At 41.8% G+C, this 13,528-nt stretch overlaps 1 protein-coding gene across 1 annotated transcript in view; it reads right to left on the bottom strand.

Moving 5' to 3' along the window:
- Positions 1-13,528, bottom strand: part of LOC126248117 (katanin p60 ATPase-containing subunit A-like 1) — a 112,339-nt gene that overhangs the window by 38,816 nt on the left and 59,995 nt on the right. The window contains exons 8-9 of the mRNA XM_049948796.1: positions 4,711-4,890; positions 4,486-4,628 (exon numbers count right to left, since the gene is read on the bottom strand). Coding sequence (XP_049804753.1) covers positions 4,486-4,628; positions 4,711-4,890 — 323 coding nt within the window. The remainder of the gene's footprint in view (positions 1-4,485; positions 4,629-4,710; positions 4,891-13,528) is intronic.

The following is a 13,528-nucleotide window of genomic DNA, read 5'->3' as shown; positions in this document are numbered from 1 at the left end:
TTAATGAATGGAAGAGCAACAGGCCCAAGATGTAAAGACAGTCGAATAAACCAATTGTGCCCGCAGGAAATCATACAAACTGTATTGTCAGTGGAAAAACAAAAGCCACGAGTAACGACCATCGAGACAATGGTCAAGAAACAAGTCTGTGGAGAACTGCAATAGATGGCAAAATCATCACGGAAAAGGGAGCCGGTGAAGTCCGGCAGGAGGCAGGCCATAATAGGGTTAATGGTGCTAGCAAAGAGCATAACGCTCAGGGCGGAGCCCTGAGGCACACTGTTTCCCTGGATAAAGGTGTCCGGCAAGACAGAAGCAACACGTACCTTGAAAATTCAGTCTTTTAAAAAACTCCTGAAGGAAACTGGGCATGTGGTCACGGAGGCCCCAGGTGTAGAGAGTACAGAGGATAGAAGTCCTCCAGGAGGTGTCGTAGGCTTTCTCCAAATCGAGAAACATGGCCACAGTCTCTTATTTCCCCAGGAAACCATTCACGATATGGGTTGGCAAAGTGACGAGACGGTCAACCGCAGAATGACACACTTTATATCCACACTGTGCAGTGGTTAGTAAATTGCAAAACTCTAGCCACCATACCAGCCGGGAGCTGGGCACGAATCATACGTTCCATCACCTTCCAAACACAGTTGGAGAGAGAAATGGAATGATAACTAGGAGGGCGGTGCCTGTCCTTGCCGGGCTTAGGTACAGGTATGACAGTGGCTTCATTCCAGAGTCTGGGAAATGCGCCCTCTGCATAGATGCAATTGTACATATGAAGGAGAAATGGCTTGCCTGCAAGAGAAAGGTTCTGCAGCATCTGAATGTGAACACTGTCTAGCCCTGGGGTGGAGGATCAGTATGAAGTGAGAGCACGATCTAGCTCCTTTACAGTAAAGGCGACATTGAAGCATTCACAGTTTTGAGAAAAGAAGGTTATCACCCGAGCCTCCTCCACTCATTTCCGATGGTGATAATGGTTGGAGCTTGAAATCTCCGCAAAAAAGCGGCCCAAGGTGTTGGAGATAGAAATAGGGTCCACAATGACATCATCTGCTATGGTCAGGCCAGAAATTGTGTGATGGACCTTCAGCCCAGAGAGCTGTTGGAGGTTGGACCACACAACGGAAGAGGGAGTGGAACTGTTAAAAGAGCTAGTAAATGAAATCCAGCTAACGTTTTTGCTATCCCAAAGAACACGATGATACTGTGCACACAACTGTTTATAGCGAATGCAGTTTTCCATCATAAGAGTGACGGTTAAAAATGCGCATGTCTCCCTGTGCGAATTGCATGATGGTATGCCTCAGTCGACCAAGAGATTGGGACACGGCGCGGTAAAGGTGAAGTGGGAGAAATGGAACATTCTGCGGCGGTAAGTATAATGTTTGTAAGACATTTTACCTGGTCATCACAACTCAGGAAATGTTGTTCGTCAAAGGTCACCAGGGAGGGATAAAGCCTCCAGTCGGCCTCAGAATGCTACCATTTGGGTGTGCACATATGTGGGGTAGGAGTCAACAAACTGATAGCACATGGGGAAATGGTGACTCAAGAGCACATCAGAGAGAATGGACCACTTGAGACGATGGGCAAGTTGGGCAGTGCCGACGGAAAGGTCCAAAAGGGAATAGGTGTGCGTGGAGTCTGAAAGGAACGTGGGTGCTTCCGTGTTAAGGCAGATGAAGTTAAGGTGATTGAGGTCAGTCAAGAGGCCACCTCCCCAACAGGTTCTGGGAGAGCCCCGAAGGGGATGGTGCACATTAAAATCACCAAGCAGCAGAAATGGGTGAGGGAGATGCCCAATAAGTTGGAGAAAGTCTGCCCTGGTGACACCAAATGACAGAGGGATGTAAACAGTACAAAGCGAAAAGGTGAGGTGAGGAAGGAAAACGCGGACTGCAGCAGCTTGAAGTCGGGGAGATGGTTTGACTATGAACGTCATCCTGGATGAGCAGCATGACTCCCCCATGAGATGGAATGCTGTCCTCCTCGGGGGAAGGTCAAAGCAGACAAGAAAGAAATGAGAGAGCACAAAGCGGCCATGAGGACAACATTTTGTTTTCTGGAGGTAGAGAACAAGCGAACGCTGCGATTCCAAGAGCAGCCTTAAGTCCTCTTTGTGGGATCTAAGGCCACAAACATACCCTTGGAAGAGAGTCATGACAAGGAAAGGGGAGGAGAGAAAAAATGAAGGGATGTCACCTCGGCAGTTGCCGAGTCCCAGCCTTCAAAGACTCATTGCTACAGGGTGCAGAGGCTGGGGGATTCTGCTCCACGTGATCGACAGAGTTGTCAGAATTCTAGCTCTGTCGGTCTGCATAGTGCAGGGAAAAAAAGGTTGGTGGTACACACTGGCAACACAGAGGTTAAGCTGGTGAGGGTATCACATGGCGACACCGTCAAAGAGGATCTCCAAACCGGTGAAGGAAAAGACCGTTTGCCTTTGTTTGACTTCTTTGAGCTTTTTTGGTTAGTTCAGGTGTTTGTCTGCTGGAGGGACATAAGAAGTCTTCAGGGGAGCATTCCTTCTGTCCTTTTTGGCCTGCCAGTTGTGTAGCAGGTGACTTCGCCCTGTGAGGCGAAAGTTTGGTGGCTTGTTGCACAGCTGGAGGAGGAGACGGGGATGCAACCTTGACAATGGGTGATTTTACAACCGTGGTGCTAAATTTGAGATCGCATATCTGCATGGCCATGTCCTTCGTGGAGCAAAATGTAGCAAGAACAGTACTGTAAACACCAGACAACAGAATGCAGGGTTTCTGACTAGCCAACAACTTGTGAGTGATTGGGTAAGGCACTTTTTCCTTCACCCAGAACTCCTGGATGGCCCACTCATCGAGATACATGGGATAATCTCAGGAGAAGGCTGTGTGGTCACCATTGCAAGTGATACAATGGGGAGAAGGAGGTGGACAGTCAACTTTGTGAGCATCCTTAGCACAGGTTAAATGTTTGGCCAGGTGTCAACAGGACATTTGATTGTTGTTGTAATGATGACACTGGTTTGAAATGTATGGTCAGACTGTGATAACTTCATAGCCTGCTTTGATCTTTGACGGAAGCTTCACTCTATCAAAAGTGAGGAAAAGAGGTGTGTGGGCACTAAGGATGCATCTACCTTTTCCATGACCAAATGGACTGCATTGACTCCCTGGCCAGAAAGGTATATTTGGATTTTTGCCTCAGTCAGACCATCGAGCAGCATAGTGTGAATAACATCACGGGAAGAATTCACCGTTCAATGGGCCTCGACACAAACAGGATAGCCATGGAGGAGTGAATCAGCAAGCAGTTGTCTCTAAGAATCAGAAGTAGTCTCAAAAGCAAAGTGCAATTGGGTAAATGAGAGCAGGATTTCACAGGATCAGCAATTGCATCAACACCTTTCTAAATAATAAGCAGATTTACTGTAGCAAAGGACTGACCATCTTCAATACAAGCAACCATGAGGAACCGTGGTGCAGCTGGGAAAGTCTTAATTATTAGCCTCATTTCATTTATGTTTAGTAGACATTGATTGTGAAGATGACGATTGGCTCATTGCAACAAAATCCCCCACGATTGCCAGCATCTCCGATGGCATGCTCCTTCCAACTGGGAGCCTCCCTTAGTGGGAATTGCACCCACGTGAGGTGACTGTTCACACCTTCCTAACACCCGACAAAAGGACCAATCAGCAATTTGGAAAGGTAGCAGCTCAGGCAGTCACCCCTCCCTGGGCCTGGTCTGTACCAGGGGGTACGTGCGAACCCTTGCTGTGTGAGACTGTTCTGGTATCAGCTACTGAAAATGCCGAAAATATTTCCAAAAACATCCCACACATTCCCCAAAGGAGGGGGAAAAAGAATAGCCTGTGGTAGCCATGCAAGAACCCGCAAAATCCGCCCCCCCCCCTCCCAGGGGGGGGGGGGGGGGTGGGAGATTATTATAATGTGTTTTGTACAATATGCATAGGAAGACTGCACTTACAGTACATGAAAAAAAAGAGCATAAAGTCAGTGCAGATTTTCCACACTACTCAAACCTCAAAGAATACCTTCACAACCTACGAGGTAACAAATCTGCCTCACCAGTCTTATGGAGAGGTGCCCCAACAGAAAACACAAGTGATCTTCATGCTCTACAGCAGGCCAATGACACAGCACTGCAATGGCTAAAATTTTTTGACTTTAATATTTGCCTTCACCAGTTTGTCACTGAATTTTGCACTGTTTGAATTTTTGAAGCTTTTTGGAAGATCTATTTCCACACAATTCACTTTCCAAAAAATCATTGGAATCAGACTGACATTTTTCTGGGACAGAACACTGCTAGCATGTTGTACACTTTACACATCTACTGAACTTACACCAATTCTCCAATGATAATACACACAGCATAATAATCAAAAGCATTTTTACACATACTGAGTTGAAAAATCCAATATCCACTTTAACAAATAACTAGATTTAAAAAATCTAATAACACAACATGTTTACGTGCCTGTTTGAACTAATGCCGTCCATCTGCACCAAAAGTTCTGATTTCACACGGCGTGATGCCTCATGTTCTGATTCTGATCCCCTTCTTGAACACAATGAATCTATTTCATCTATAAATATTGTGCTTGGTGCATAAAAGCGAGCCTGTAAATTTTTTTAAATCCACCTTTTAGAAAGCTTTCAAACACATTCATTGTGCCACAAGTAGCAAATAAAAAATAGATACCATTTCAAACAAGAGTCGCACTAGTTTTTCTGATTCGCCTCTGTATTTTGATGTGAGAGTTGAAGATGATACATTGAAAAATGTTGTACAACATTCTGTTGCAACAGCTTTGGCTAGCATCGTCTTGCCTGTTCCAGGAGGTCCAACCATCAGAACTCCTTTCCACGGCCGTCTGATTCCCTGAAATGGAAGAAATGAAAGTTTAAATAAATATAACATTTTGCAACATTAAGGCTGCATTTTCATTGAAATGACTTCCACCTGTAAGGTTATTTACATACAGCAGAAAGTATGGTTAGTATGAGAATTAGGACCACTCCCACGACAACAATTTTAACTGATCTCTGTATAGATTTATATTAGAATACGTTAGGATTAAAGGAGACCACTCACTGAAAAGCAGAAGCATTGAGTCGTCGACAAGCACACACAAAAGAAGAAAAACTTATCCAGACTGTCAGTGCCAATGCTATTTTGCCGCCGGTGGGCTTCACTGACAGACAATACCCTCCTACACCTCGTCCACAAACAGATTTCCTGTGTCATATCCTCACACACCCCCAATCCTCGCACCACCCACTAAGAATCAGCTAGAAACAAGTCCCACCCTTGTCACCCTATATCACCCTCAGCTGGAACAACTGAACCATATTCCTTGCCAGGGCTTTGATTATCTCTCATCCTGCCTTAAGATGAGTGACATTTTACCCAAGATCCTCCCTACCCCTCCTAAACTGTGGCACACCAAGGTGCAAGACCTCCCCAATCCACCCACACAGTACCTCCTACTCCAGCCCTGTCACAGGACTACCCTATGCCATCATAAGCCGGGCCACCTGTGAAAGCAGCAATTTCATGTACCAACTCTGCTGCAAACACTGCACAGCCTTTTATGTTGGTTTGACTACCAACCAGCTGTCCACCAGAATGAATGGCCACCACAAACCCGTTGTCAGGAACAAAGTTGACCACCTGGTGGCACAACATGCAGCTGAGCACAGCATGCTCAATTTCAATGGCTGCTTCACAACATGAACCATTTGGATCCTTCCCTCCATTACCAGCTTCTCTAAACAATGGAGATAGGAGTTATCGTTGCAACACATTCTCCACTCCCATAATTGTCCTGGTCTCAATCTTAGGTAACCCACTGTCCCTGCACCCTCCACCCAACAGTTTCCCCATCCTATGTCCTGTCACCCCCTCCCAATTCACATCACCACGTACCCTTCAGTGCTTGCCACCACCCACCACAACAATACCTGCCATCCCTCCCTCCTGCATTCCTAACTGGCAAACCAGCCTCCCTTTGACCCACTAGCCACGCATACCCAGTCCTTCTCCTCACCTCCATCTTCCTCTACCCATACCATCCAACACTACCCCACCACAACCAGCCCACCTGCCACAAAAACAAAATATCATTGGCGCTGTCAGTCTAGCTGGCACTATGCAGGAGGTGTAGGTGTGTGTGTGTGTGGGGGGGGGGGGGTGATTTTTCCTCTTTCGTGTGAGCCTATCGACGACTCAATGCTTCTACTTTTCAGTGAGTGGTCTCCTTTAATCCTAAAGTGTCTACATTCTACAAGAACTTTCCTACAACATTTAAGGTTCACATCAGAAGATTCATTTTCATCCCACTAAATGTTTCACATGACGTGCAATTTCGTAAACAGAGCATATGTCTAAATAACCACCACACATTTCAGAACCCCAGAAATTTACATGAAAATTATCATATTCTTTGTAAACAAACACTTATCACGTATGTAAAATTCTAGTCTTCTATATTCACAAAATTCAGGTTCTGATAATGGTTATTTAACAAGTCTTAAAATAAATTGTAATCTGTATATGTCTTCAGGATAGATTCCACATCTCACATTCTATCCATGGGATCAGAGAAATGAAATTTGAGAGTGACATGTCACCTTCTACACAAAAACCAAGAAGACTACACTTTCTGATCAACTTAAGCAGTTGCAAGAGTTTAATGTTTCATCAAACAGCTATTACCTCCTTATTTGGTAAATTTTGTGTGTCTCAATTGGATGCCACTTTGGCAACTAGCACTCCCTAACATACCTCAGCAGTCTTCTTGGGGAAAGGGGACCCACAGTTTGAGGTGGAATCAAAGCCATATGTCATTCCTTCGTATCACTGATAAGGTACATACCATTTAAAATGCATGAAATTCTTTTCCAAAACAGTCTTGCAAAATATGCTTTTGGAACTATTGTTTAACTTGGAATACAGTACTTTCATAATTGAAAAACACTTTTATAGCCTTTCTTTCTATATAAACAAAATATGAAACACTCCAGTACATCTAAAAATGAGCACAGTCTGCTCATTAATCTTGAACTCATATTTGCAAAATCCTTCAAATTTTGTTTACAATTAAAATAAACAGTCTTAGAAAATTAACAGCACATCTGGAGGCACAATACACTGCATAAAAAATTTAAAAAAGCTAAGTTATAAAACTGTGATGAAGATGAGCTACATTACATATAGAGGGCTAGTGGACTAGGGAGGAACAGTAATTCTCTCAGTAAAGTTTTGTGAAAAAACTACTGGAATGTCACAACCGGAACACTCAACTGGAGAAAATATCAGGTTGGTCACAGAGACATTATGATAACTGGAACACAAATTAGGCGACTGTGTAATTTAACCTAATTTCAGTGACGTGTGAATGTGCAAATTCTAGAATTCTAACAAAAGACAATGACTTTACTTGCTAGATCTAAAACAGAATTCTATCTTTTGCCACAGAAAATGTGTATTTTTTTCCTTATGTAATTCAATTCCACACTTATAGTAGCTTTTTCCCCTACTTGCTTTAATTCCTGTAACTCATCTGACACAGCTGTACCACTGACAGACACAAACAAAATGTGTCAGCTGCAAATAGCGTAGTAGCAGGGAGGATGTCAAGTGCCAAAAAGATGTGTATAATATATGTATTCTGAAGTTTGGATACATAGACCTATAACAATAATGGAAATTTCTGAATGGAGCAATATGCAAAATTAAGGAAAGGCAATCACTCACTTATCGTGGATCAATGCAACAAGCAGAGAAACACATAACAGAAAACACCATTCACACTAGCCTTTGAGCAATAGCTCTTTTTCTAGCAATAGTACAAACATTCTCACACATAACCAGACACACCTCAACACATACTCCCATGGTCGCGGCAAGAAGGTAGGCCAAGCATTGCATTTTGTGTCAATAGTGTAGCTGTTATTCACATGTACTGCAGTGTCTGACAAAGCTTTTATTTAATTATGTGGAACAGATATATCTCAACAGAAATTACTAAGTGATTTTTGGTGTTGTCATCCACTGAGGTAAAATATTTGCATAGTGATTAAAAGGCACGAGCTGATGTTAACAGACAAAAAAGCACTAACAACTATGGTCTAGTAGAGGGTAAAAGATAATATGAACAGCTTTCGCCTAGTTATCCACATACAAGTGCTCACAATTTAACATATGCAGTACATCATCTTACCAAGAGAGAATATTACAGTTTACTGTCCCAATTTACTGATTATTAACTGCAGGATAAAACCAGAAAAAAGCAGAGGGGTAGGAAATTAAGGATATGGAACCTACATAAGTTGAAAGAACTCGAGAGTTCAAAAGGGAACATTAGGCAAGGAACCCAATAGATGACAGTGATGACGATGATGTCTTGTGACGAGGGCCTCCCGTTGGGTAGACCGCTCGCCTGGTGCAAGTCTTTCGATTTGACGCCACTTCGGCAACTTGCGCATCGATGGGGATGAAATGATGATGATTAGGACAACACAACACCCAGTCCCTGAGTGGAGAAAAAAATAAGAAATGCAAGGCTGTAGAAGCCTGCATGATTATGAGAAAGATATATGCCACCTATAGCATAATTAAAGAAGCTTTGGAGAAAGAAGCACCACCAGCATGAGTATTAAAACTCAGATGACAAGCCCGTACTATGAAAAGGAAAGCTGAAAGGTGGAAGGTGGAAGAAACACACTGAGTGTCTATAGAACACAAACTTGAATACAATATTACAGAAAGAGAAGAAGTAGTAAATGAATATGAGATGAGAAATATGATACTGCAAGAAGAATTTGACAGAGCTCTGAAAGACTGAAGTTGAAACAAGTCCCTTGGAGTAGATGATACACTCTCAGAATTATTGAGAGAGTCAGACAAAACAATACTATTCCACATTTTATGCAAGATATTTCAGACAGGTGAAATCCTCTCAGATTTCAAGAATAATGTAATAATACCCATTGCAAAGATGGTAGATGCTGACAAGTGTGAATATTACCAGACCATTAGTTTAAGATGTCCTGGTTGCAAAATATTGACATTCATTATTTACAGAAAAAAGGTCACTGGTAGAAGCTAACCATGTGGATGACCTGTCAGGCTTCCCATGAACTGTAGGAATAAAGAAGTCAATACAGACTATACAACTTATCTTAGAAGATAGAATAAAGAAATGGCAGCCAACATTTACAGCAATTATAGATTTAGAGAACGCTTACAACAGTGTTGACTTTAATACATTGTTAGAAATTCTGAGGATAGCATGGGTAAAATACAGGCAGCGAAAAATTATTTACAACGTTTACAGAAATCAGAAATCAGTTGTAAGCATTAAGGGGCATGAATGGAAAGCAGTAATTGAGAAGGAACTGAGATGATAGGATTGTAGCCTCTCCCTGATAATATTCAAATTGTAAAATGAACAAGCAGTAAAGGAAATAAAGGAGAAATTTGGAAAGGGAATTAAAGTTAAGGGAGAAGAAGTTAAATGTCTGAGGTTTGCCAACGACACTGTAATTCTGTCCAAGATGGCAAAGGACATGCAAGAACAGTTGAATGGAATGGGTAGTGTTTTGAAAGAAAGGTAATAAGATGAATACTGAGAAAAGTAAAACAAGGGTAATGGAATGTAGTCAGACTAGGGTGACTGGTTTGCGCGGTGCTCAACTGTGTGGTTATCGGCACCCGTACACATTCCCAATCTGTATACAATCCAGTCAAGCCACTTTCATGAATTATGATGGAATGATGAGGACAACACAAAGACCCAGTCCCCATGCAGAGAAAATCTCCAACCTGGCTGGGAATTGATCCCGGGACCCCGTGATCCAGAGGTAGCAACACTAGCCACTAGACCACGAGCTGCGGACGACAATGGCCAAAGCAGAGAGGATATAAAATACAGACTGGCACCATCAATAAAAGAGTTTCTGGGGAAGAAAAAAATGTTAACATTGAATATAAATATAAATGGCAATGATAATGTTATAACAACCTGTTTTTCATTCAGAAAGAATGACCATAAAATTGTACTATAATATGTAGTGTATTTACTGACTGCAACCTAAAACACACTGACAGTGCAATACGACCTGTCTGACCCATAAAAGATTATAGAGCCCTAAATCAGTTGTGTCATGTGCAAGACACATCAGGACTGAACGCGAAATGTAGTTTTTATATGTAACACCATGGTCTTATGCTTATCGTACCTATAGGACAACATATTCACACAGTGAGAAGTAATCATGGATTACAAGTCAAAATTATAAAAAAGTGGCATCACTATGAAAAATTTTACAAATAAGTGCTCTGTGTTTACATGATTGTCATACTGTGTTCTGTCTTTTCTATCACAAAAAAAGTACGCTCTTGCGTACTGTATTCAGGTTCTGCCAGATTATGACCGCTAGGTTGAAACAAACAAAAACTTTGCAGCATTGTGTGGTTATTTATAACAAAATATCAAATTTAAGTGTTAGGAAGTGTTTTCGGAGAGTATCAGTATTTAGTGTTGTCTTGTATGAATGTGGACAATAAACAGTTAAGACAAGAACAGAATAGAAGCATTAGAAATGTGGTGCTAAAAGAGGATGTCGAGGTAGATCGAATAACTGAGGTGGTACTGAATCAAAATGAGGGAAAAGAAATGTGACACATAATGACTATAAGACAGCTTCAGTTGATTGGACATATCCTGAGACTTTAATGAATTGTCAGTTTGATAATGGAAATAAGTGTGAGGGCAGGGAGGATTGTAGAGTAGACCAAGGCTCGAATACAGTCAGCAGATTCAAATGGCTGTAGGACGTAGGAGTGATCTACAGATGAAGAGATTCACTCCAGAGCACTGAAACCACATGGCAGAACTGCATGAGCAGTGCTCACTGTCTGTCACTTGCTTTGCTCATGTTGCAGAAGCACGTGGTCGGCAGGTACCACACACTATATCACCCGGCATGTATTCATTGACTAGCCCTGCTACGCAGCTAAGGAAGCAGACTCTTTGCAGCTTCAAAGCCAAAGAGGTGGATTACAAAACACTCGTTCGACCTATACTTGAGTATTGCTCATCAGTGTGGGAACCGTACCAGATCGGGTTGACGGAGGAGGTAGAGAAGATCCAAAGAAGAGCGACGTGTTTCATCACAGGGTTATTTGGTAACCGTGATAGCATTACGGAGATGTTTAATAAACTCAAGTGGCAGACTCTGCAAGAGAGGCGCTCTGCATCACGGTGTAGCTTGCTCGCCAGGTTTCGAGAGGGTGCGTTTCTGGATGAGGTATCGAATATATTGCTTCCCCCTACTTATACCTCCCGAGGAGATCACGAATGTAAAATTAGAGAGATTAGAGCGCACACGGAGGTTTTCAGACAGTCGTTCTTCCCGCGAACCATACGCGACTGGAACAGGAAAGGGAGGTAATGACAGTGGCACGTAAAGTGCCCTCCGCCACACACCGTTGGGTGGCTTGCAGAGTATAAATGTAGATGTAGATGTAGTTCATCATCACATAGCAGCACTAATGGGCTCACCAAGTGTTAAAATGCTTTTATAATTAGAATTTATTTATAGCTGTAAATTTTCCATGTTTTCTACAAGGAGTGTGTGTGCTGTATAACTTAATTCACTAGGCATTACCACAGCAATTGAGTATGATTATGTATAGCAAATATTAAAGAGGTAATTGAACACTGCATGCTTTGAAGGGCATTGATTTAGCTGTACAGCTGTAAATTTAGTTAAAAGAATGGCTGACGAAATAATGCTCACACTCAGTCAGCTACAACAATCACACCAACGCTGACACACATTTAGGATCAAACAAATGAAAAGTATTACTTTGAGAAGTGTGACAACAGATTATAATTGTCAACTTCATCTATAATTAACAAAAAAACTTCAAAGCAGCTATACTATAGGCTCTCGTGCATAAATCTAGGAAATGAAGTAATAAGACACATTATGGTTTCGATATTAACTACAATGAACGTGAAGAGGAAGGAAGCACAAGGTGTAATGGTAAGCAGAAATGGGCATTATTCGAATAAATTTCAATCTGGGCGATTATTCAAGCAAGTAGATCATTCAAACAATTTTATTCATACATAAATTATTTGTAATTAATGAATAACTTAGAATGCCACTGCATTTTCTTTGTTTACTTCTTGTACCAAATTCTATGACTAATGTTTGTTCCCTGGGCTCACTGCTGTTTCTAACAGACAAATAACTTATTAACGGACTGTACATAAGTGAGTGTTGGTGGCTCAGTTGGTTAAGTTCCAGACTACAACTCCAAAGGCTTTGGGTCTGATACCCCATTGACTGTATAAATTTTTCTGTTACTTATCATTTCTTTCATCTCTAAAAATAAGAAAAAAGCCAAGTCCAGTTGCTCTGTGTTTTGGAGTTCATGTTGCAATGTAGGTCCCTGTCTAACTGGCTGTATAAATCAGTTCAGAGAGGGCACACCTCCATGCCTTGTAGAGCAGTGCAGAATTCAAACCAACCTTTGGATTGTGCACAGATTTACTTGCTTTACAGTGGAACAAATGCAACACACAAATAGAGGTATCCCACATATAACTGGTATGCCTCATGAACCAGTTAATCATCTCTAGTTGAATTGCCCATGGGCACCACCTCCAGCATCTCTTGTAAACAAGTAACTACATGTTTTAACATTACTGTTATCTATTCTTTTTTAGTTAGTTCACTGTTACTTCAAACTTGGGTGTGAAGTGTACGGATTTTTTGTGGGACATCCTGTACTTCATCGGCAGAAGGCCATAGCAGTTATAAAATTCAACTGACTCTGTACTTGCCAGTACTTCCCCCTCCCCCTGCTAACATGCAGAAGTACTCTACATAAACAGCCAGCGATGAGAATGCAGCCAACGGAAACTCAATCTGCAGCACCTTTCTCCACTGTACCAAGACTGCTCTCACTGCCACATATGGGTGTCTTGTTGATATAAATAAGCAATTTGCTCATGTTTTTAGTGCTACAAAATGAGTGAACAAAGTTTTAACTCAATTGTGAACAACTAAAAGCAACAGACTAATTTTAGGATAGTTAGTACTAAGTCCTTCCACTTTATCCTTGGACATCCCCTCTAGCATTTTCCAGCAAGTTGAGAATGTTCAAAACTGCTGATATAGGTCTTTCATTCTTTATTCCCATTTACCTCCCATGGTATGGTACACAGAGATCTCCAAGTACCTCCCTCTCGAAGGCACAGATCGCTTCTTTGGCTGTGGCTGAGGTTTTACAAATATACAGAAGGACCAGTCGTACTAGTGTCATGTGCAGCTGAATCTTATTATTCTGTGATATCAGACATGACTTCAATAAACTGTTCATACTAAAGAACATGTTATTAGCTTTTATTATTCTGTAAGGTACACATGTTGTGCTGTTGATCAATCTGTATGGTTGGAAATGAAGAGTACACTTCACACTCCGTGACTGCAGTATACAG

The sequence above is a fragment of the Schistocerca nitens genome, chromosome 3 (assembly GCF_023898315.1).
Source record: "Schistocerca nitens isolate TAMUIC-IGC-003100 chromosome 3, iqSchNite1.1, whole genome shotgun sequence".
In the NCBI taxonomy this organism is placed as follows: Eukaryota; Metazoa; Arthropoda; class Insecta; order Orthoptera; family Acrididae; genus Schistocerca; species Schistocerca nitens.
This window is presented reverse-complemented; position numbering and strand designations above follow the sequence as displayed.